Below are 22,348 nucleotides of genomic sequence, written 5' to 3' on the forward strand. Positions count from 1 at the left end.
TCACTGTGCCCCATTCTCTCCTGTCTCACCGCCAACCCCTAGCCCGTGTCCTGCCTCTGGTCTGGAACGCCCTTCCTCCTCAAATCTGACAGACAATTACTCTCCCCCCGAATCAAAGCCTTATGGAAGGCACATCTCCTCCGAGAGGCCTTCCCGGGCTAAGTCCCACTTTTTCTCATCTCCCACTCCCTTCTGCGTTGCCCTGACTTTCTCCCTTTGCTCTTCCCTCCACCCAGTCCCAAAGCAACTTATGTATATATCTTCCATTTTATTTATATGTATCGATGTCTGTCTCCCCACCTCTAGAATGTGAGGTCATTGTGGGCTTGGGAATGTCACTGTTTATTGTTGTATTGTACTTTCCCAAGCGCTTAGTATAGTGCTCTGGCCACAGTAAGCACTTAATAAACATGATTGAATGAATAAATGAACTGCCTTTGGTTTCAGGCTGGTCTCCAAAGGTTAATGGAAAAGGGGAGAGGAGCCCACAGAAAAATGAGGGGTGGGGAGGAGAAGAGAGGTACTAAAAGAGAGGAGGGAAAGTTGTAGGAATGTCCATTGTGAGCCTTCTCCTGGAGTTGAGAGTGAGGCATTCGCTTTGGGTTTTCCCACTAGGAACCCAAGTTAGCTGTGGCACTGGGGAAACAATGGGATTTGATTCAGAGGACCACTGATTGAGTCTGTCAATTGCATTTATTCCAAGCACTCAGTATAATGCTCTGCACACAGTAAGCGGTCAATAAATGAGATTGAATGAATGAACTGAGTGCTTACTCTGTGCAGAGCACTGTACTAGCACTTGGGAGAGTACAATAAAACAACATAACAGACACACTCCCTACCCACAATGAGCTTAACGGGGGAGGCAGACATTAATAGAAATAAATAAAATTACAGATCTGGACATAAGTGCTATGGGGGTGAGGAAAGGACAGTTCAGCCTGAATGAAGAGACTGCAATCTAAAAAACAGCCTGGAAAAGAAAAATACTCTAGAGAAAGGGGTCATTGCCTAGCAGTAGCAGTAAATGGCATTCATTAAATATCCACAGGGTGCACTGCGCTATACTAAGCCCTCGGAAAAGAATAACAGATGCATGAGACACTTTTTCTACCCATAAGGCATATTTCCATTAATAATAACTGTGTTATTTGTTAAGCATTTACTATGTGCCAGGCACTGTACTAAGCACTGGGGTAGATACAAGCAAATCAGGTTGGACACAGTCCCTGTCCCACATGGGGCTTTTAGTCTTAATCCCCATTTTCCAGATGAGGTAACTGAGGCCCAGAGAAGTGAAATGACTTACCCAAGGCCACACAGCAGACAAGTGGCAGGGCCAGGATTAGAACCCATGACCTTCTGGCTCCCAGGCCCGTGCTCTATCCACTATATTATGCCCTTCCAAAAAGGGAGAAAGACATGGAAATATTTATAGAGGGATCAGAATAAATTATAAATAATATCCATCTGTACACAAATCAGAATGAATAGGGTTGAGCAGTGGATGATGAGAGAGTAAGGATGAGAGATTATCCCAGCAAACTTAATCCTTCTACAGTTGATTCTAAATTTTCTGTGCAATTTGGAATATGTTACTTAACTTCTGTGGCCGACTCCCCACTCGTGTGAAAGGGATAAGACCTCTCACTCTAAATGCAGTGGGACTAATCAAGGTACCAGATGCCCCTTACTTTTGGATCAAGTTCTACGTAAATACCTGCTTATGATCATTGAGATACACATCTTAAATTTTAGGTGCCCTGAGCAATGAGGTTCAAAGGATGTTTCAGGTAAAATGCCGGGAACAGAGAGAACTTTAGTGATCATTAGCAAAATCGAAGAGTTCGTCTCTCTTTGATCAATCGTATTTATTGAGCGCTTACAGTGTGTGGAGCACCATACCAAGTGCTTGAGAGAGTTCAATAAAAGAGTCGATAAACATGTTCCCTGCCCACAAGGAGCTTACGGTCAAGAGGGGGAGACAGACATTAAAATAAATTCAGGATATGTACATAAGTGCTATACTGTTGAGGGTGGGGTGAATAAAGGGTACACACCCAACCTTGAGAGAGAATTCAAGAATAAGAAGTGGGCATGGAAAATCCAGGGTAAAGAGACTCAAAAGAGAAGCCCCTCAATGAAATGAGGTAGCAATAACCCCTAAGAGAAGTAGAAAACAAGGAGAGACAATGTCCCCAGGTTCCCAACTAACTTTATCATAAAGAGGAGACATTAAACTTTAAGTTCCATGCAACCAGGAACCATTTGTTTTGCTTCTGTTGAACTCTCCCATGTACTTAGTGCTCTGCACACCATAGGTGCTCAATAATTACCACTGATTGTTGAATTACTGATGGGAGCTGACAAGGTGGTTGACAGTAACACCGTAAGTGCTAAATAAATACCACGGATTGATTAGCATTGGGAAAAACAATGGTGAAAATCAGACCCCGGGAGACTGGAGAGGAAGGAAAAATGGGGAGGAATTTAAGAGGCTGAATGATATTGGGGAAAGCTGAGGAAAAAGGTTGGGGGAGCAGGTGAGTTTGGAGGGTGAAGGGGTGTGTTAGAAGACAGGATTGTAGGTGCAGTGGAATGAAGAAAGGACTCCTGATGAGCCCATGTCCCCTGAAAAAGGGAGAAGGAAGGAAGTTGGTGTTTGCAGGGTGGAAACACACATACAAACACACACTCCTCACTGTCCCCCTCTCCAAACAAGGGGTGAAGTAGGTTTTGTTAGGTTGTGCGTGGCAGTAAAGTGTGTGCTGAAGCGATAAGACAGGTGTGTGTTGAGCAGAGAAAAGTGCAAGGAACGCAACAGCTGAACTATCAGGTAAGAGAGGAGGAAGAATAAAGTCGATCGTTAGAGGTTTGATTATTGCTCCCAGATGGAGCATCATGGGCTTAATCATCCAAATCCCTTCACGTTCTCTTTCCCCCACTGCCTACTCTTCTGGCCGACTCCCTGCACTTTAACCAAAGGGTGGTCAGAGCAAAGGAAGAAGAGATGAGCTCAGTTAAAATTGTTGCCGCTTTGGCAGTTCTCAAAATGGCATGGTGGGGCATTGCCGGGGGTTCAGACCGACGGCCCAAGTGGGGTTTGGAATTGTTTGGACTCTACTGAGCAGGGGGTAACTGGGAATTCCCTGTTGGCCTTCTACAATCCCAATCCCTTAATGCCCTACAATTTTAAGATGTCAGTGGTGCTTAAATCCAGCAGGAGAACAGATGGGCTCTGTGGGCGACAATCCAAGTTGCTCACGAATTCTATGCCAAGAGAAAAGCGGGAGACAGAAGTTCATGTGGATTGAGAGAATGAAGTAGTTTGACTGACGAAACTGGTTCAGTGGTGTTGAGAGAGCCAGGTGTGTTAAATGGCATTCAGCAGGGGATCGAACTACAGGTGAGTCGGTTTGAAAGGAGATCAGTAGCAAGGAAAAAGCAGGATGAGGGATTAAGCTCGGGAGCCAAGGCAGAGGAGATGCGGATGATAATGAAATGCCGTTTGTATTAACTATTGCCTTTTCCTGAGAGAGGTGCCTCCACTTTGTGGAAACAGTTGTATGGGTAAGTGATGAGTCAAAGAGGCAAAATGCTCTCCTTTTCTCTGACTCGGAGCAATATTTAGGTTTTGGTGTACTCTCAAGGCAGGTTGCATGAAGGATGTTTACAACTGTTGGGAAATTTCAGTTTATTGGAAAACACCTCACTTACTCGAAGTCCTCCACTACTCTGAATTTCTCATAAGTGGTGAGGCTATTCTGATCCTATTCAGATATGTTCTCCCCAAGTAGATTGTAAGCTCACTGTGGGCAGGGAAAGTGGCAGCCGGCTCTGTTGTATTATACAATAGAGAAGCGGCATGGCTCAGTGGAAAGAGCCCGGGCTTTGGAGTCAGAGGTCATGGGTTCAAATCCCACCTCTGCCACTTAGCTGTGTGACTTTGGGCAAATCACTTCACTTCTCTGGGCCTCAGTTCCCTCATCTGTAAAATGGGGATTAAGACTGTGAGCCCCACATGGGACAACCTGATCACCTTGTAACCTCCCCAGCGCTTAGAACAGCGCTTTGCACATAGTAAGCGCTTAATAAATGCTATCATTATTATACTCTCCCAAATGCTTAGTACGGTGCTGTGCACACAGTTTAAGCACTGGGTTTAGAGAAGCAGCCTCATGGTCTAGTGGATAAAACACAGGCCTGGGATTCAGAAAGACCTGGGGTTCTAATCCCGAATCTGCCACTCGTCTGCTGGGTGACCTTGATCAAGTCCCTTAACTTCTCTGTGCCTCAGTTACCTCGGGTAAAATGGGGATTAAGACTATGAGCCCCACGTGGGACATGGCTTGTGTCCAGCCAGATTAAGCTCCTATCTACAGCAGCACTTAGTGCAGTGCCCATGGCCTAGTGGAAGGAGCCCAGGCTTGGGAGTCAGAGGTCATGGGTTCTAATCCTGGCTCTGCCACTTGTCAGTTCTGTAACTTCAGGAAAGTCACTTCACTAATTCTGTGCTTGTTACCTCATCTGTAAAATGGGGATTAAGAAAGTGGAACAACCTGATAACCTTGTATCTACCCCAGTGCTTAGAAAAGTGCTTGGCACATAGTAAGTGCTTAACAAATGCCATTATTATTATTATAGTAAGCGCTTAATAAATACCATCATTATTATCATTAAATACCATAAAAAAGCACACAGTAAATATGGTGGATTGAGTAAACTGATGCTCAAATTGAGAGAGCTCTAGAATTCAGGCTTCCTTTTGCCCCTCTAGTCTGTCCTTTAATTCCCAACTTGAGACCCCACAAGCCTTTAGGAAGATGGATTGCATCATTTCTCATTTGTATTCTGTTATTTACTCTCAGATTGCAAACTAACATTTGAAATGACAATTCTAGGAGATTCTGCACCGTTCGTTTCCTTTGAAGGGAGGAAACAGGAAAGCTGGTGAATGTCTTTGTTTTCACGGGTCCATTGTTCCTCCAATTCAGTTTCTTCCGAGGTCAGAATATTAATGATATTTACTGAAATTAGACCTTCTCCCCCTTCCCCTCCCCTCTCCCCACCTCCCTGCCTAGAAGTTCCCCGCAACTGCTTTGGTCCAAAATTTTGGAGGATTTTATTTGATCTCTGCACAATTGCAGTGGAATGAAAACTCAATTAAAACCCACTTGATAAGACCTAAATCAACTTAGAAACAGAGTTCACCTTGGGTGCCATTTCCATAAAGGCAATCTGATCCAAATGAGATCACACGTTCTCAGCGAGTTCAAAAAGTAGCAATCATCTGACACAAACATTTCTAGAGGTTTCTTTTTGAAGCTGCTTTAACGAGTTGAGACACCCTTCTGAGTGACCAAAATAAACTTTTAGCTTTAACAACCTGCCCCCAAAGAGCAAAACTTTCTCATGCTTCTGAGATTTTTCCAGTCTCGCTTTTCAAGTAGTGAGGACGGAGAGTGGGGGACTGGGAGGAAGAAGGGAGGGCAAGGAGTTGCACAGTCCCTTTTTCTCCCCCTTCCTCTCTTCTCCTCCTTCCTATCTTCCCTCTCCCCTATGTGGAACCCAGAAATCAGAACATTCTCTTTAATAACGGTGGTATTTGTTATGCACTTACTATGTGTCAAGCACTGTTGTAAGCGCTGGGGTAGATAGAAGCTAATCCAGTTGGACACAGTCCCAGTCCCAAATGGGGCTCACAGTCTTAATCCCCATTTTACAGATGAAGGAACTGTGCACAGAGAAGTAAAGTAACCTGCCCAAGGTCACACAACAGATGGGCTTGGCAGTTTTTCCGGTGGCAGGGCCATGTGATTCAGGGAGTGGCTAGTGAATTGGAGTTTATGATCAATCAATCAGTGGTATTTATGGAGCACTTACCATGTGCAGAGCACTGTTTTAAGCACTTGTATTCACCTAGAACAGTGCCTGACACATCAATCAATCAATCGTATTTATTGAGTGCTTACTGTGTGCAGAGCACTGTACTAAGCGCTTGGGAAGTACAAGTTGGCAACATATACAGTCCCTACCCAACAGTGGGCTCACAGTCTAGAAGCACTTAGCATAGTAAGCACTTAACAAATGCCACAATTATTATTGTTGCAATATGATATTGTTGGTAGACGTGGTCCCTGCCTTCACGGAGCTTACAATTTAGTTGGGGAGACCTACATTAAAGTAACAGGGGAAGCGTCTGAGTAGGAGGATGTATCTGTAAATGCTCTGGGGCTCGGGTTGCGGTATCAAAGTGCTTAGGCAGTACATGGGCGAAGAAGAGGGGAGGGCAGGCAAGGGAAATGTAGTCTTACAGAAGGCTTCTTGGGAGGAAATATGACTTTAGTCAGGCCTTCAAGATGGGCAGAGCGGTGGTCTGTCAGATATGAAGGGGGAGGTCTGGGCTATTAACAGGACGTGGGCGAGAGGTTGGCGGCGAGGCAGGCGAGATCGAGGTACAGTGAGTAGGTTGGTGTTGGAGGAGCGAAGTGTGACACGAAATCAGGTAGGAGGGGGAGAACTGTAGTAATGGCTATTCTATAACTTGTCAGGGAAGTGCTTCATTGTTTTCTGCACTGTTCCACTCAGCGGCACATATTACATTTGGGAAAAAAAAAGTCACCAAAAGCTGGAATCATTGTCCCTTTGTTCCATGCCAACAAAGAGGCTGAGCTCTCTGGCTGTATCAAGGGGTGGCTTAGCTAGGCAGTCTGCACCGGAACACCTTCCATTGACAGCACAGTGGGCTCCCAGGTGAAGGTGCTCACCTTTCCCCCCCCAGCTGCAGGTCTAGCCAGAAGCTCAAAAGTTACTCCCATTTAAGAAAAGCCAACAAACCCTGGCTCAAAAATATGGTGAAATGGTAAACGGTACCATCAGTCCTCCGCAACCCACTTGATTTATGTGTTTTCTAGATTGCATGGAAAAATAAATGTCATTTGTCTTTTTTTAAAAGGGGGAAGAGAAGGTGTATTCCAGAACTGAACATTTCACTCATGGCCCATGCTGTTAGCATCAATTCAATTGCATTTAACTTGATAACCATATGTCTGTTGATCCAGGCAAACATAGGTAAGATGATTAATACATATAAACATGGAAATCTCTTATGAAATTCTCTCACAGAGAAAATGCTGTTATCCTTCTTTCTGCCAACTCTTTGCGGCCTTTTGTATTTAAGGTACTCAGTCCATTTAAATTGATTAGCTTTGTAGGTAGAGCTGATGGGTTTAGCGTGGCTCAGTGGAAAGAGCACGGGCTTGGGAGGTATGCACCTGAGGGTCAGGGGCATCTTTTTATTTAAGATGCTGATACAACAAAAAGATCAATCAGTGGTATTTATTGAGCGCTTACCGTGTGCAGAGTCCTTACTACGGCAGGGCCCTGAACGAGCAACCCCCCTCAACCCCTCTGGTCACCTGGAAGAATTATTGTTCTTCCCCAAGGGCCCAGCTTGTCACTGGTGAGTAATTTCAGGGTTGAGGCTCTCCAGAGCTGTCAGCTTGCTAGGTTCTGTGAGCTTTTTTTTATAGTATTTAAGCGCCTAAAGTGTGCCAAACACTGTTCTAAGCGCTGGGATAGATGCAAGTCAATTAAGTTGCAACAAGTCCCTGTCACAGTCGATATAGGAGGGTGAACTGAGGCATGGAGAAGTGGAGTGACCTGCCCAAGTCTCGCAGCAAGCAATTGGCAGAGCCGGGATTAGAACCCAGGTCCTCTGATTCCCGGGCCTGTGCTACTTCTCAGGTGTTGCTGTCCCTCCCAGTGAGAAACCTCTGGATCAAATCAGCTGTTGGCCAGTAAGTGGCTATTGGGATTTTGGGGGTATTTCTTTTTTTTTTTTTTTTTTGGTTTGTCAGAGTCCCAGCGCAAGCACTGGAAACACCAGCTCAGCACATTTAGCTGATGCAGCTAGGCAAAGTATCACAAGCTGTGCGACAGGCTGTTTCTAGCATTCAACAGGATTCACTTTCACCTTAGTACTCAAACCCGTAGCTACATTTTAACTTATTCGCCTAGGTCGACCCCAGCACTTAGCCCAATGCTTGGCCCAGAGTTTAATGGAGCCCACCATTATTATATATTTATAGATTTGCAAATCCAGTGATGCGTTAGGCTGTTTTGTCATGGCACATCTGTACTGCTTCCTGTTTATATTTGTTCTTCCTCCAGGTTTCACTCCCTGTTCTACTCCTGTCTGTCTTCCCGCTAGAGTAAGTAGAGTCCCGGCTCCGCCATTTGTCAGCTGTGTGACTTTGGGCAAGTCACTTAACTTCTCTGTGCCTCAGTTACCTCATCTGTAAAATGGGGATTAATGCAGTGAGCCCCCCCGGGACAACCTGATCACCTTGTAACCTCCCCAGTGCTTAGAACAGTGCTTTGCACATAGTAAGCGCTTAATAAATGCCATTTAATATAAAAAGTTCCCTGAAGGTGTACTGTCTGTACTTAGTACAGTACTTTGCACTCAGTAAGCATTCAGACCATAGCATCAGTTACACAGGAACAATTTTGCTCTAATCTGTGAGTGACCGAGAATGGTACTTGTTAATTCTGTTGTATTCATTCAATCATATTTAGTGAGCGCTTACTGTGTGTGGAGCACTTTACTAAGCGCTTGGAAAGTACAATTCAGCAATAGAGACAATCCCTGCCCACACCGAGCTTACATTGTACAATTCTGTTGTACTCTCCCAAGCTCTTAGTGCAGTGCTCTGCACATAGTAAGCACTCAAGAAATACCACTGATTGATTAATCGCTTAGTTTATGCTAGACACTGTACTAAGTGCTGGTAGTTACAAGGTAATAATAATAATAATGGCATTTATTAAGCACTTACTATGTACAAAGCACTGTTCTGAGCACTGGGGAGGTTACAAGGAGATCAGGTTGTCCCACGGGGGGCTCACAGTCTTAATCCCTATTTTACAGATGAGGGAACTGAGGCACAGAGAAGTGAAGTGACTCGCCCAAAGTCACACAGCTGACAATTGGCAGAGCCGGGATTCGAACCCATGACCTCTGACTCCAAAGCCCGTGCTCTTTTCCACTGAGCCACGCTGCTTCTCTAGGTAATCAGACTGGTCCCAGTCCCCGTCCCACATGGGGCTCACAACCTAAATCGGAGGGAGGGGGATTTAATCCCCATTTTACCGACACAGGGAAGTGAAGTGACTTGTCCAAGGTCACGCAGCAGATAAGTGGCAGAGCCAGGATTGGAAACTAGGTCCTCTGATTCCCAGGCCTGGGCTCTTCCTCTAGGCCATGTTCCTTCCCATTTCAGCCCCTTCCATTTACGAGTGTATTTCCACATGTGTGCAGACAAGTGTACAGGTGTTTGTCATTTGTTCTAGATGTGTGCAAAAGAGGAGACGTGACGGTGAGCCCTGCCCGGACGGTCGTCTTCGGATCCCCCGTCACCGTCTCCTGCTGCCTGAAGCCGGAACGAGGCTACCCCACCGTCAACAAGCTCGTCCTCTATAAAAACAACTCGAGAATCAAGTCCCAGAAAAACAGCACGATCAGCGTTCAGGTTTCGGATCTCGAGCCTGGCACCACCCTGTTTGTTTGCAAATTACTGTGCGGAGGTGATCGCAAAGAAGTCCGTGTCTGTGGAGCTGAGGTTACTGTTGGCGGTGAGCATAACTCTTTATGTACCTGAAACTCTGACCTACTTTGGGGGTACAGCTAGGACTGTGTTCATCTCCCAGATAATAATCATGATACTTGTTAAGCGCTTACTCTGTGCCAAGCACTGTTCTAAGCACTGGGGTAGGTACAAGTTCATCAGGTTGGACACAGTGGGAAAGAGGTTTCACTTTCGTATCTTCCTTCCTTTACCCTGAGCTCAGTCTTGTGTTCGGGGAAGATGAATAAGACTCTCCCTGGTGGAATTAGGGGCATTTGACAAACAGTCAGCACTCAATAAATACGATTGAATGAACTTACAGTTAGCCACCCACTGCGTGTCTGTGATCTGGTCCTGAATGTGGGTGGTCCTGACCACTTTTGCAGTACTGGTGCCCAGTACTGGAGTGGCAAGTTCAATGCCAAACAGAGGGCAGATACAGTTGGGGCCTCGTGCCCCTTCCCTCCCAGGCGCATGCCCGCTTCCTTCTCAGGAACACGCTTTCTTCAGGGCCCAGAGGAGCAGGGGTGCTTTCAGCAGTGGGTGGGAGGGTCTGGAGAGCTTGCCTTCACCTCGAAGGTGGGCGGTGGCGGGGGGGAATCTGTGTCTGTGCCCCGACAAGACACAACAATGGTTTTTGCTAAACTCTCCAGACCCTGGGCATAGCTGAAAGGCCAAACTCAGTGGCAGGGGCTTGAGGCTCCAGGCCTGCCTCACTTTGCCCACCTGGAGCCCACCTTCATTGAGCCTTCCTGAACAAGAGCACTGAGTCATTGATGTCATCATTTTCCTCACAGCTTTAGCCTCTCAGAGAAAGGTGCCACACACAAGTAAGGAGGTGGCCTTCGTTAGAATAGGCGCCCGACGTCTTTCCCCTTTCACACGAGGGTTGTCTTGTTTCTTTTGTCTCGAAAGTTGCTCCAGAACAGCCCCAAAACATATCCTGTATCCAGGCTGGAGAGCACGGGAATGTCTCTTGTGTTTGGAGCAAGGGGAGACCTACCCACCTGTACACAGTCTACACACTGTGGTAAGTGACGGAACTGGAGTCCAGATTGGGGGAAAATGGATGTCCTTTGAGATGACGTTCCCTGAAGGCACATCTCCTCCAAGAGGCCTTCCCTGACTAAGCCCCCCTTTCCGTTTCTTTATTTCCTTTCTGCAGCACTCTGACTTACTCCTTTTATTCATCCCCCCTCCCAGCCCCACAGCACTTACGTCCATATCTTTCATTTATTTATTCCTCTTAATGTCTGTCATCCCCTCTAGACTGTAAGCTTGATGAGGGCAGGGAATGCACCTGTTAGGTTGTTCTGTCGTACTCTCCCAAGTGCTTATTATAATGCTCGGCACATTGTAAGCGCTCAGTAAATATAATTGACTGACTGGAAGGCTTCTTGGAGGAGATATAACCTTAAATTCCCCTGTTAAGTTTCTGCATGTTGGGGTGCATTGTGGAGTCCTTACTCTAGTGAAAACATTTAGTGATGTCATACTCCTGAGTTGACGCAGCCTTGGCTGGTTGATTTGATGACAAAGCTTGCCCCTGTCTGAGCACCGCCTCAAAATGGTCACTTTTCTCTTCGAGGGCTTAATAGGCCCCTCATGGGATCTGTCTTTTCCAGGTTAAGAGGGCCAAAGGGTTTGAATTTACAGAGAGGGTTTGATGATCAGTGCCATGGTTATCAGGATCTTGGATTCAACCTGAGCCCTGAATCTCCTGAGTCCGTTTACACGGTGGCAGTCATCGCTGAGAACAGCCTTGGGTCTTTGGCTTCCAACACTTTGCAATTCACATTTGTGGATGTCGGTACGTTTCCCTTGCTTTTGGACGACGGTACGTGGCTAGTTTATGGAATGCCCCAGCCCTTCCCTTTTTTTTTTTAAGATACTCCCCTCCACCTTAGTCCTTGTACACGTTCAATCGACAAGCCTTTCCTAGTGCATTCACTTTGGGGTAAGTACAAGGCTTGGCACATAGTAAGCGTTTAACAAATACTATTAAAAAAAGGGGAGCGGGATTTGAATGGACTTCTGAATGACAGTAATGGGAATGGTCCCCTGCTGCTTCCTCCTTGACTCCTCAAATCTGGCCCATGTCCCTCCCCCTTCTGACCCTGCAAGAGGCGCGTGAGTTCCACAAAACCATCTAATAATAATAATAATAATTGTGGTGATTGTTAAGCACTTACTATGTGCAAGGCACTGTACTAAACGCTGGTGTGAATACAAGCAAATCGGGTTGGACACAGTCCATGTCCCCCATGAGGGTCATAATCTCAGTCCCCATTTTACAGATGAGGGAACTGAACTGAAAAGTGAAGTGACTTGCCCGAGATCACACAGCAGATTTGAACCCAGGTCTTTCTGACTCCCAGGACCCATGGCAACCATGTGGTAAGCTGAGGACAGATGAGAGAGATATCAAAGATGATGTGGAAGAAAGTCACTTTTGTAGAATTCTCTTCCCTTCTTTTTAAATGAGTGAGTTTCCCGGATGGTAGTTCTTCCAAAAAAAAAAAAAAAGATGAGTGTGTTCCTATCAGAAATATTTTCTGTTCCATCTGAGGACAGATGGGAGAGATATCAAAGATGACGTGGAAGATAGTCACTTTTGTACATTTATCTTCCCTTCTTTTTAAATCAGTGTGTTTCCTGGACAGTAGTTCTTTAAAAAAAAAAAAAAAAAAAGAGTGTGTTCCTGTCAGAAATATGGTGTGTTCCATCTGAGGACAGAAGGGAGAGATACCAGAGATGATGTGGAAGATAGAGTACTTTTGTAGATTTCTCTTCCCTTCTTTTTAAATCAGTTTGTTTCCCGGATGGTAGTTCTTCCAAAAAAAAAGAAAAATGAGTGTGTTCCTCTCAGAAATATGTCCTGTTCCAGTGGGATGTGTGAGGCACTGCCTTCAGCCCAGTGCCCAAATCATAATCCTTGTTTCTTCCCCTTCTGCTAGTGAAGCCTTGGGCACCAACTGATGTTGAAATAACATTTCACAACTCTTCTGTGGTCAGCTGTACCGTTCGATGGAAGGACCACGGGCAGGTGTGGCTTAGCCACCTCAGATATCGGCTAGTGAGTGGCATCTCCTGGAAGCAGGTAAAAAATGTTTCCCTTAGTGTGGGGAGGTGAGGGAGAAAGAGGAAGAGAAAGGAGAGAGTGTCTGCATTTTGTTTCATCATTAGATCTCGGTGCCTTTGGTGTAGGCCAAGACCTTTTGTGCCTTTATCAGAAGCAAATCAGTTTCTCGGTCTTACCACACTCCCCTTTGTAAATGCCTTCCATCACACTTTCCATCCCCCACAGGAGACCATAAACTCCCTTGTGGGCAGGGATCTCGCGGCTACCAACTTCATTGTATTGTACTTTCCTGAGCGCTTAGTACAGTGCTCTCCGCACACAATAAACTCTCCATAAATGACAGTGATTCAAAAATTTGGCTCCTCTTTCCTGAAAAAACTGTTTTGAATCAAAGCCTTATTCATTCATCCAGTCGTATTTATGTGACTCACTGTATCAATCAGTGCCTTGCATAAACTGTATCTATTCCAGTGCTTAGAACAGTGCTTGGCACATAGGGAGTGCTTAAAAAGTATCATCATCATTATTACTACCGTTATTATTATTATTATTTCAATTACTGAACCGCGGCTACATCGTTAGGATAGGTTTCCTCGAAACAGACATGATTGCTGCATCCACAGGCACCACTTTTTGCTATTCTCCATTTTTCTTTTTCATCGTGATATATCCCCTTTGGCTACTGACTACCCAACTCCTAGGGAACCCTAAAGGAAGCAGGTGGAGAAGAATAAAGTCCTGGAGGAGAAAAGTATCCACAGGCTCCCACTAGAAAATTGAGAGCACTGGATGTTAAATAATCAAAGGGAGCCCTAAGCTTAACACCCAAAAACTTTACCAACCAAGCGGTTTGTAATCTTCAATAAAGAACCTCCTTTCAGTTGCTCCCAGGGCATTTCAAAAGGGAAAGTCCAGGAAGAGAGAGAGCGAAGAGAGAGAGAGCAGGGAATGGGAACTGCAAAACCAGCAGTTATCCAAGCCTTGGAACATATTTGCTGTTATATCCTCTCACGCCAAACCCTGATGGTCTAATATGTGTAATCTGCATTTCCCTTGTGTCATTCCAGGTCAATGTTACGGGCGGGAGAGGAAGCTATAATCTGTACGATCTGAAACCATTTACAGAGTACGAATTTCAAGTTTCCTCCAAGATGCACCCTGTTAGAGGACTATGGAGTGACTGGAGTTCATTACTGAGGAGACGGACCCCGGAAGGAGGTAGAGCACCTTACAGACTGATTCTTAGAAGGGTGGGGTGTATTTTTGTTGGGTTTTTTTTTGTGTGTGTGTAGGTTTATGGGTGCCTTCACCCACAATTTAACATAGATGCAACAAATCTTTGGCCTGAGGAAAAATAAGGTCAGGCCTAAGGCTTTGAAGAACTCTCTGGACAGTAAGCTCATCGTGGGCAGGGAATGTCTGTTACATTGTTATATTGGACTCTCTCAAGTGCCTAGTACAGTGCTCTGCACACAGTAAGTGCTCAGTAAATATGATGGACTGACTAAGGAGTAAAACGGTTTATAAAATAGGACTGAAAGGCTGGACTCCTTGGAACTATTGAGGGTTGCTAAGTGAGGGATTGTCACTAGAACATGGGGCTGGCGAGTGTCTGCAACCGGACGCACTTCTTCTCTAGACCGTAAGCTCGTTGTGGGCAGGGAATGTGTCTGTTTATTGTGATACAGTACTCTCCCAAGCGCTTCGTACAGTGCTTTGCACACAGTAAATGCTCAATAAATACAAAGAAATGAATGAGTTTGGAGCCCCGAGGGCTGTCTTCATTGCCAGCCAGTATTTCCCACATGAGAGAAAACCCTCCTGTTTGGTAGACTCGCCTTTCAATCTAATAGTATGGCAGAGTCTTGGAGTCAGGTTTACTAGGTGGTCAGCGGATGTATATAGGATTGTCCCTCTAGCAGGTCCTTGCTCCCTCTTTATTGCAAGGCCTGCCGGGAGGAGATGCATGATTGTATTTTTTGCGAATGATGCTCCACTCAGGCCAAGCCAGACTGAGGCCAGGTCCCATTCTCCCACTCTCCTCATCCACAAGGGTCCCGTTCCCAACAGATCCCATGATGGGGAAAACTCGCTCCACAGTGCAATGTGCCATGGTCACACACATTAACCGTTTCCTCCGACATTGCATCCTGTCCAGAGAGATGCGCGTTGCTAGAAGAACGGTCTCTAAACCCCAACAACATCTTGACTAAACTACAGAGTGAAAACACGTGTTATGGCTGAGCAGGGTTGTCTTCTCCAAACTGAAATCCGGCAGCCATTTGTGTTTGAGCAAACCGCTGTGACTCCCAGTTATTAAGAGAGCTGAGAATTAGGGTCTTTGGTCACACTGCTTCACACGCATTGTCCTTTAAAATGTCTCCCCTCCTCAAAACCTCCAATGGCTCTCTAGTTCTTCTTACCTGCAACTGGGGCTCCTAATTTTCTCCCTCCCCTCTTTTCCCCCTCTCCTCCTGCCACCCTTGACAGGTTTATCTTCTTTCCATCCAAGTTAACCTTCTAACCATTCCACACCTGTCCCCTCTAGACTGTAAACTCGTGGTGGGCTGGGAACGTGTCTACCAACTCTCTCATGTTGTTGTCTCCCAAGTTCTCAGTACAGCGCCCTGCCCACAGTAAATGCTCAATAAATACTATTGGTTGATGGATTAATTGTGACTCTCCCATCTCTGCTCTGTTGCTCCGGCTATTTTCCCTATGTCGAACCTCCTCCTCCTCCCCACAGATTCACCAAACTACAATCGTCCCCACTTTCAAAACCCTCATAAGTCACCTCCTCCAAGAGGCCGTCTCCAAAGAATCCCTCACCTCTCCAGACATGCCACCCGCTCTAGTCTCTGAATTGTTGTGGGCAGGGAACATGTCTCCCAAGTCTGTAATATTGTACTGTCCAAAGCATTTAGTACAGTTCTCTGCACCTAGGAAGTGCTCAATAAATACCCTTGATTGATCATATTGTACTGTCCCAAGCGCTTAGAACAGTGGACTGCACCCAGCACTCAATAAATACCACTGATTGATTGATCGACCACTTTAGCACTCGTGTCTATTGAATTGTTTGCTTTTAGTTTTTTCCACTTACATTGGTTGACTCATGCTCTCTTTCCTATTTGTAAAAATGCTCACCCCTCTCAGGGTCGCACCTGGAGAGTTTCCAGTACTCTACCAGTCTCTACTACCGGAGGGAGAGTGAAGCAGAGGCATTTCCATTCCTAGCTTGGGCATTCATTCATTCATTCAATTGCATTTATTGAGCACTTACTGTATGCAGAGCACTGTACTAAGCACTTGGAAAGTACATTTCAGCAATAGAGACAATCCCTGCCCACACCAGACTTATAGTCTAGAAAGGGGGAGACAGACATTAAAACAAGTAAACAGGCATTAATATAAATACATAGAATTATAGATCTGTACGTATATACTTGCGCGCTGTGGGTTGGGGAGAGAGGCGGGTGACGCAGAGGAGGGGGAGCTGAGGGAAGGGGGCACTTAGTCAGTGGCTAGTGAGTGGAAGGCGAACTGCAGCAAATTCCCCTGTGTTGGGCAGCAGCGGCATGGGAGAGAGTCAAAGTTGACTGTGTGGAAAGAGGCAACGGTAAAAATAGAACAGTGCTTGGCACATGGCAAGCGCTTAACAAATACCATAATTATTATTCTGTATTTTTACCAAGAAAACTCTATGGACCCACTAATAATAATAATAATAATAATGGTATTTATTAAGCACTTACTATATGCAAAGCACTGTTCTAAGTGCTGGGGAGGTTATAAGGTGATCAGGCTGTCCCAAGTGGGGCTCACAGTCTTAATCCCCATTTTACAGATGAGGGAACTGAGGCACAGAGAATTTGTGACTTGCCCAAGGCCACACAGCTGACAATTGGCGGAGCCAGGATTGGAACCCCTGACCTCTGACTCCAAAGCCCGTGCTCTTTCCACTGAGCCACGCTGCTTCACTACCAGAATGACTGCAGAGGGAAGTAGGGCGTTCTGGGAGAGATGGGTACGTGGCGTTGCTATGAGTTGGAGACGATTCGACACCATAAGACATGTTGCCAACTTGTACTTCCCAACCGCTTAGTACAGTGGTCTGCACACAGTAAGCGCTCAATAAGTACGATTGATGATGATGAAGATGACAAAAATATGCAAGCATTAGTAGTGGTGTTGGCTAGAGGCACCATCCTTACTCCTGTGCCCTAGGGCCTGGCAACTCCCAGAGCAGAAGGCTCAAAGAGGGAAACATTCCACCTAAGGGCCATGTAAGGGCACTTTTCTGCTGCTCTTCCTCTTTACTAGTATTCCTTCTGCCGCTCGGGAAGTTTCTTCTTTTCTCAAAGACAATTTTGGCCACCAAATGACGTCTTATTATCCCCCTCAGAGTCAATCAATCAATCAATCGTATTTATTGAGCGCTTACTGTGTGCAGAGCACTGTACTAAGTGCTTGGGAAGTACAAGTTGGCAACATATAGAGACAGTCCCTACCCAACAGTGGGCTCACAGTCCCAGCATAACAAGTATGTTCAGAGAAGCAGCATGGCCTAGCAAGAAGTCAGTCAATTGTATTTATTGAGCGCTTACTGTGCGCAAGGCACTGTACCAAGCTCTTGGGAGAGTCTTGCCTTATGCCATCAAGTCGTCTCCGACCCATAGCGATGCCATGGACACATTCTGGGAGATGCCCCACTCTCCATCTGCAATTGTTCAGGTAGTGGATCCATGGAGTTTTCTTGGTAAAAATACAGAAATGTTTTACTATTGCCTCCTTCCGCGCAGCAAACGAGTCCCTGCCCTCGACTCTCTCCTGTGCCACCGCTGCTCAGCACAGATAAGTTTTGATTTGTAGCAGATTGCCTTCTATTCGCTAGCCACTGGGCAAGCTAGGAGTGGAATGGGTAGGCCTCTGCTTGACTCCCCCTCCCATAGTTGAGACTGGTAGAGTACTGGAAACTCTCCAGGAGGGACCCTGAGAGGGGGCTTGGTAGAGTACAATACAACAATATAACAGACATTCCCTGCCCACAACGAGCTTACAGTCTAGAGGTCCTAGTGGCTAAGCCTGGGAGTCAGAAGGACCTGGGTTCTAATCCCGACTCTGCCACTAGTTTGCTGTGTGACCTTGGGCAAGTCACTTCACTTCTCCAGGCCTCAGTTCCCTCATCTGTAAAATGGGTATGAAGACTCCAAGCCCTTTGTGGGACAGGGTCTCTGTCCAACCCGATTAGCTTGTACGTACCCCAGCGCCTAGGAGAGTGCCCGGCATATAGTAAGTACTTAACAAGTACCATAAAAAAAAATTTCTGAGGGCTCCTGTCTACTATGGATTCATTCATTCATTCAATTGTATTTATTGAGCGCTTACTGTATGCAGGGCACTGTACTAAGCGCTTGGGAAGTACAAGTTGGCAACATATAGAGATGGTCCCTACCCAACAGTGGGCTCACAGTCTACAGGGGGGAGATAGACAACAAAACAAAACATGTTGACAGGTGTCAAAATCGTCAGAGCAAATAGAATTAAAACTATATGATGATGATGATGGCATTGATTAAGCGCTTACTATGTGCAAAGCACTGTTCTGAGCGCTGGGGAGGATACAAAGTGATTAGGTTGTCCCACAGACTTAATCCCCATTTTACAGATGAGGGAACTGAGGCACAGAGAAGTCAAGGAACTTGCCCAAAGTCACCCACCTGACAAGTGGTGGAGCCAGGATTTGAACCCATGACCTCTGACTCCAAAGCCCGGGCTCTTTCCACCGAGCCACGCTGCTTCTCTCTATAGGCACATCGTTAACAAAATTAATAGTATAGTAAATATGTACAAGTAAAATAATCTGTACAAACATATAGACAGGTGCTGTGGGGAGGGGAAAGAGGTAGGGTGGGGGGGTGGGGAGGAGGAGAGGAAAAAGGGGGCTCAGCCTTGCTTTGGTTTCGTCTCTGATGATTCAGCAAGTCAAGGAGCTGGTAGGGAGCTGCTCGGTTGGGTCGTTGTCGGGGCGTCACCCACCCACCCGCCCCCACTGCTACTGTAGACAAAACTGGTCTCTGCAGTTGAGGCTTCCTCCACCCTTTGATCCCCTCCTGCTCTGAGAGCTGAGGCACACCTGAGGTGCAGTGGCATCAGGCTGCACTCAGCTACGTGTTAAACCAGAAGCTCGAGGGCTAGGAAGTCTTTGAGCCTCTTCAGCATGCTTTCCCCCACCCCGGGACGTGAAAACCCACGGGCCTAGGTGAAAACAAGTCCTCTCCACGTTTGAACTGGAAGCGTCTCCACCAACAAACCACCCTGCTAATTGAGGGCAGAGAGCAGATTTTGGGCTCGGTGCATTAACAGTAATAATAATAATAATTTTGATATTAAGCGCTTACTATGTGCCAAGCACTGTTCTAGGCACTGGGGGAGATACAAGGTAATTAGGTTGTCCCACATGGGGCTCACAGTCTTAATCCCCATTTTACAGATGAGGTAACTGAGGCCCAGAGAAGTGAAGTTACTTGCCCAAAGTCACACAGCTGACAAGTAGTGGAGCTGGGATTCGAACCCGTGACCTCTGACTCCCAAGCCCATGCTCTTTCCATTGAGCCACACTGCTTCTCAGGTATTAGGTATTTAAATTTCATTGTATTTAAGTACATTAGGTATTTAAACTTCCTCCCCTCCCCCTTCAAGCCCCCATCTGACCCCCTCTGAACCCCACAGCACTTTCATTCATTCAATCATATCTACTGAGCACTTACTGTTTGCAGAGCACTGTACTAAGTGCTTGGAAAGCGCAATACAGCAATAAAGAGACAATCCCTGCCCACAACGAGCTCACAGTCTAGAGGGGCGAAGACAGACATCAATTCAAGTAAACAGGCATCAATATAAATAGAATTCTAGATATGTGCATATATACATAAGTGCTGTAGGGCGAGGAGAGGAGGGAAGAGCAAAGGGAGGGGGAGCTGAGGAGAAGTGGGGCTTAGTCTGGGAAGGCCTCTTGGAAGAGGTGTGCCTTCAGTAGGACTTTGAAGGGGGGACGAGTGATTGTCTGGCGGATTTGAGGTAGGACATAAGCCAGGGATCGGCAGCAAGACAGGCGAGATTGAGAGAGAAGGTTAGCAGTACCAGAGGAGTGGAGTGTGCGGGCTGGGCTGTAGAAGGCGAGAAGGAAGGTGAGGTAGGAGGGGGACAAGGTGATAGAAAGCTTTGAAGCCAATAGTGAGGAGTTTTTGTTTGATACAGAGGTATCAAACTGGAGATTTTTGAGGACGGGGGGGGTGACATGCCCTGAACGTTTTTGTAGAAAGATAATCCGGGCAGTGGAGTGAAGTATGGACTGAAGCTTTTAGACTGTGAGCCCACTGTTGGGTAGGGACTGTCTCTATATGTTGCCAATTTGTACTTCCCAAGCGCTTAGTACAGTGCTCTGCACATAGTAAGCGCTCAATAAATACGATTGATGATGAAGTGGGGAGAGTCAAGCAGTTGGGAGGTCAGAAGGGAAGCTCATGTAGTAATCCAGTTGGGATAGGATGAGTGATTGTACTAACATGGTAGTTGTTTGGACGGAGCGGAAAGGACGGATCTTGGCGATGTTGTGAAGGTGAGACCGACAGGATCTGGTGACAGACAGGATATGTGGGGTGAGAGAGCAGAGTCAAGGATGACACCAAGGTTATGGGCTTGTGAGACGGGAAGGATGGCTGTGTCATCTACAGTGACGGGTAAATTCGGGAGAGGACAGGGAGGGGAGATAAGGAACTCTGTCTTGGACATGTTGAGTTTGAGGTGGCGGGAGGACATCCAAGTAGAGGTGTTCTGAAGGCATGAGGAGATGCGAGCCTGGAGGGAGGGAGAGAGAACAGGGGAGGAGATGTGGATTTGGATGTCATCTGCATAGAAATGGTACCTGAAGCCGAGGGAGCAAATGAGTTCTCCAAGGGAGTGAGTGTAGATGGAAAATAGGAAGGGATGGAGAAATGAAGCTTGAGGGACACCCTACAGCTTTAGGGGATGGGAGGGGCGGGAGGAGCCCGCGAAGGAGACCGAGAATGAATGGCCAGAGAGATGAGAAGAAACAAGAGAGGATGGAATCAGTGAAGCTGAGGTTAGATAATGTGTTGAGGAGAAGGGAATGGTCAGCAGTGCCAAAGGCAGCTGAGAGGTTGAGGAGGATCAATCAATCCTTCAATCAATTGTATTTATTAAGCGCTTACTGTGTGCAGAGCACTGTACTAAGCGCCTGGGAAGTACAAGTTGGCAACATATAGAGACAGTCCCTACCCTACAGTGGGCTCACAGTGTAGAAGGATTAGGATGGAGTAAAAGCCATTGGATTTGGCAAGAAGGAGATCACTTATGTCCACATCTATAGTTTACTTATATTAATGTCTGTATCCCCCCCCCACCCCCGAAACTGTAAGCTCATTATGAGCAGGGAATGTGTCTGTTATAGTGTTCTATTGTAATAATAATAATGATGGTATTTGTTAAGCGCTTATAATGTGCAAAGCACTGTTCTATTGTACTCTCCCAAGTGCTCAGTACAATGCTCTGCACACAGTAAGTACTCAATAAATACGATATGAATAAATGAGCAAAGACTGCAGTCAATGGGTTTACCATCCTAAATGACGGATGCATTTCGGTTCCATCTTTAAGACTTTGAGACTGGGAAATTGGGAGCAGGAAGTGATTTGCTCAGTGCACTTCTTACTCTCTCAGCCCCCCACCCCCACCCCCCCCGTGATGTTCCCGTGGAACATAAGGTCAGAGTCATATTGCCATAATGGGCCAAACCAATGGATCCATCCAACCCAGTGTTGTTGGAGTTTTTTTAATGGTATTTAAGTGCTTACTGTGTATAGGTACTGTTTTAAGAACTGGGGTAGATATAAACCAATCAGGTTGGATACAGTCCCTGTCCCATTTTATAGATGAAGAAACTGAGGCACAGAAAAGTTAAGTGACTTGCCCATGGTCACACAGCAGGCAGTTGGCAGAGACAGGATTAGAAGCCAAGTTAATCGGATTTATTGATCTTTTACCATATCTGGAGGACTGTACTAAGCGCTTGGGAGAATATGCAATCCAACAGACTTGGTAGACATGTTTTCTGCCCACAGTAAGCTAACAGTCTAGAAATCCTCTGATTCCCAGGCTCACGCTCTTTATGCTAGACCATGCTGCGGCTTGGGTTTCTCTGTACATTTGATTGAACATTCAATTTTGTTCCGATCCCACTGCTCGTGACTATTTCTCTGTAGGTCTGCCCCTTTAGGGTGGAATCACTTAGTGGTCAGGAGGTGGGTTTGGTGTTGCTGTTCAGCAAAACTGCACTCACTAAACGGAATTATCGCTGTTAATACAAACCACGGAAGGCTTCTAGGAGAAGGTTCGATTTTTAGGATGACTTTAGAAGTTGGGGAGAGCCTTGGTCTGACAAGGGAGGGGGTTCCAGGTTGGAAGCCCCCCCCTGAGCGAGGGGTTAGAGGCTGGAGAGTCAGGGGTGAGTACGGTTAGGTTAGCGGCGAAGGGGCCAAGAGCAGGATCTGGGGAATGGCAGGTGAGGAAACCGACCCGTAAGATGGAGAGGGTGGTGGTCGTGAGTTTCTGGTTG

The 22,348-nt window shown here is 46.3% G+C and overlaps 1 protein-coding gene and 1 non-coding gene across 2 annotated transcripts in view; one reads left to right on the forward strand and one right to left on the reverse strand.

Moving 5' to 3' along the window:
- The first annotated feature begins 6,995 nt into the window (after positions 1–6,995).
- IL12RB2 (interleukin 12 receptor subunit beta 2) overlaps positions 6,996–22,348 on the forward strand; it is a 48,110-nt gene continuing 32,757 nt past the window's right edge. Inside the window, exons 1-6 of the mRNA XM_038753004.1 lie at positions 6,996–7,071; positions 9,355–9,636; positions 10,545–10,659; positions 11,255–11,439; positions 12,587–12,729; positions 13,779–13,929. Coding sequence (XP_038608932.1) covers positions 6,996–7,071; positions 9,355–9,636; positions 10,545–10,659; positions 11,255–11,439; positions 12,587–12,729; positions 13,779–13,929 — 952 coding nt within the window. The remainder of the gene's footprint in view (positions 7,072–9,354; positions 9,637–10,544; positions 10,660–11,254; positions 11,440–12,586; positions 12,730–13,778; positions 13,930–22,348) is intronic.
- LOC119933817 lies at positions 17,576–17,713 on the reverse strand. Its single transcript, XR_005452687.1, has one exon. It is a non-coding gene; the product is annotated as a small nucleolar RNA SNORA7 (small nucleolar RNA).

Source organism: Tachyglossus aculeatus, chromosome 10 (assembly GCF_015852505.1).
Source record: "Tachyglossus aculeatus isolate mTacAcu1 chromosome 10, mTacAcu1.pri, whole genome shotgun sequence".
Classification (NCBI taxonomy): Eukaryota; Metazoa; Chordata; class Mammalia; order Monotremata; family Tachyglossidae; genus Tachyglossus; species Tachyglossus aculeatus.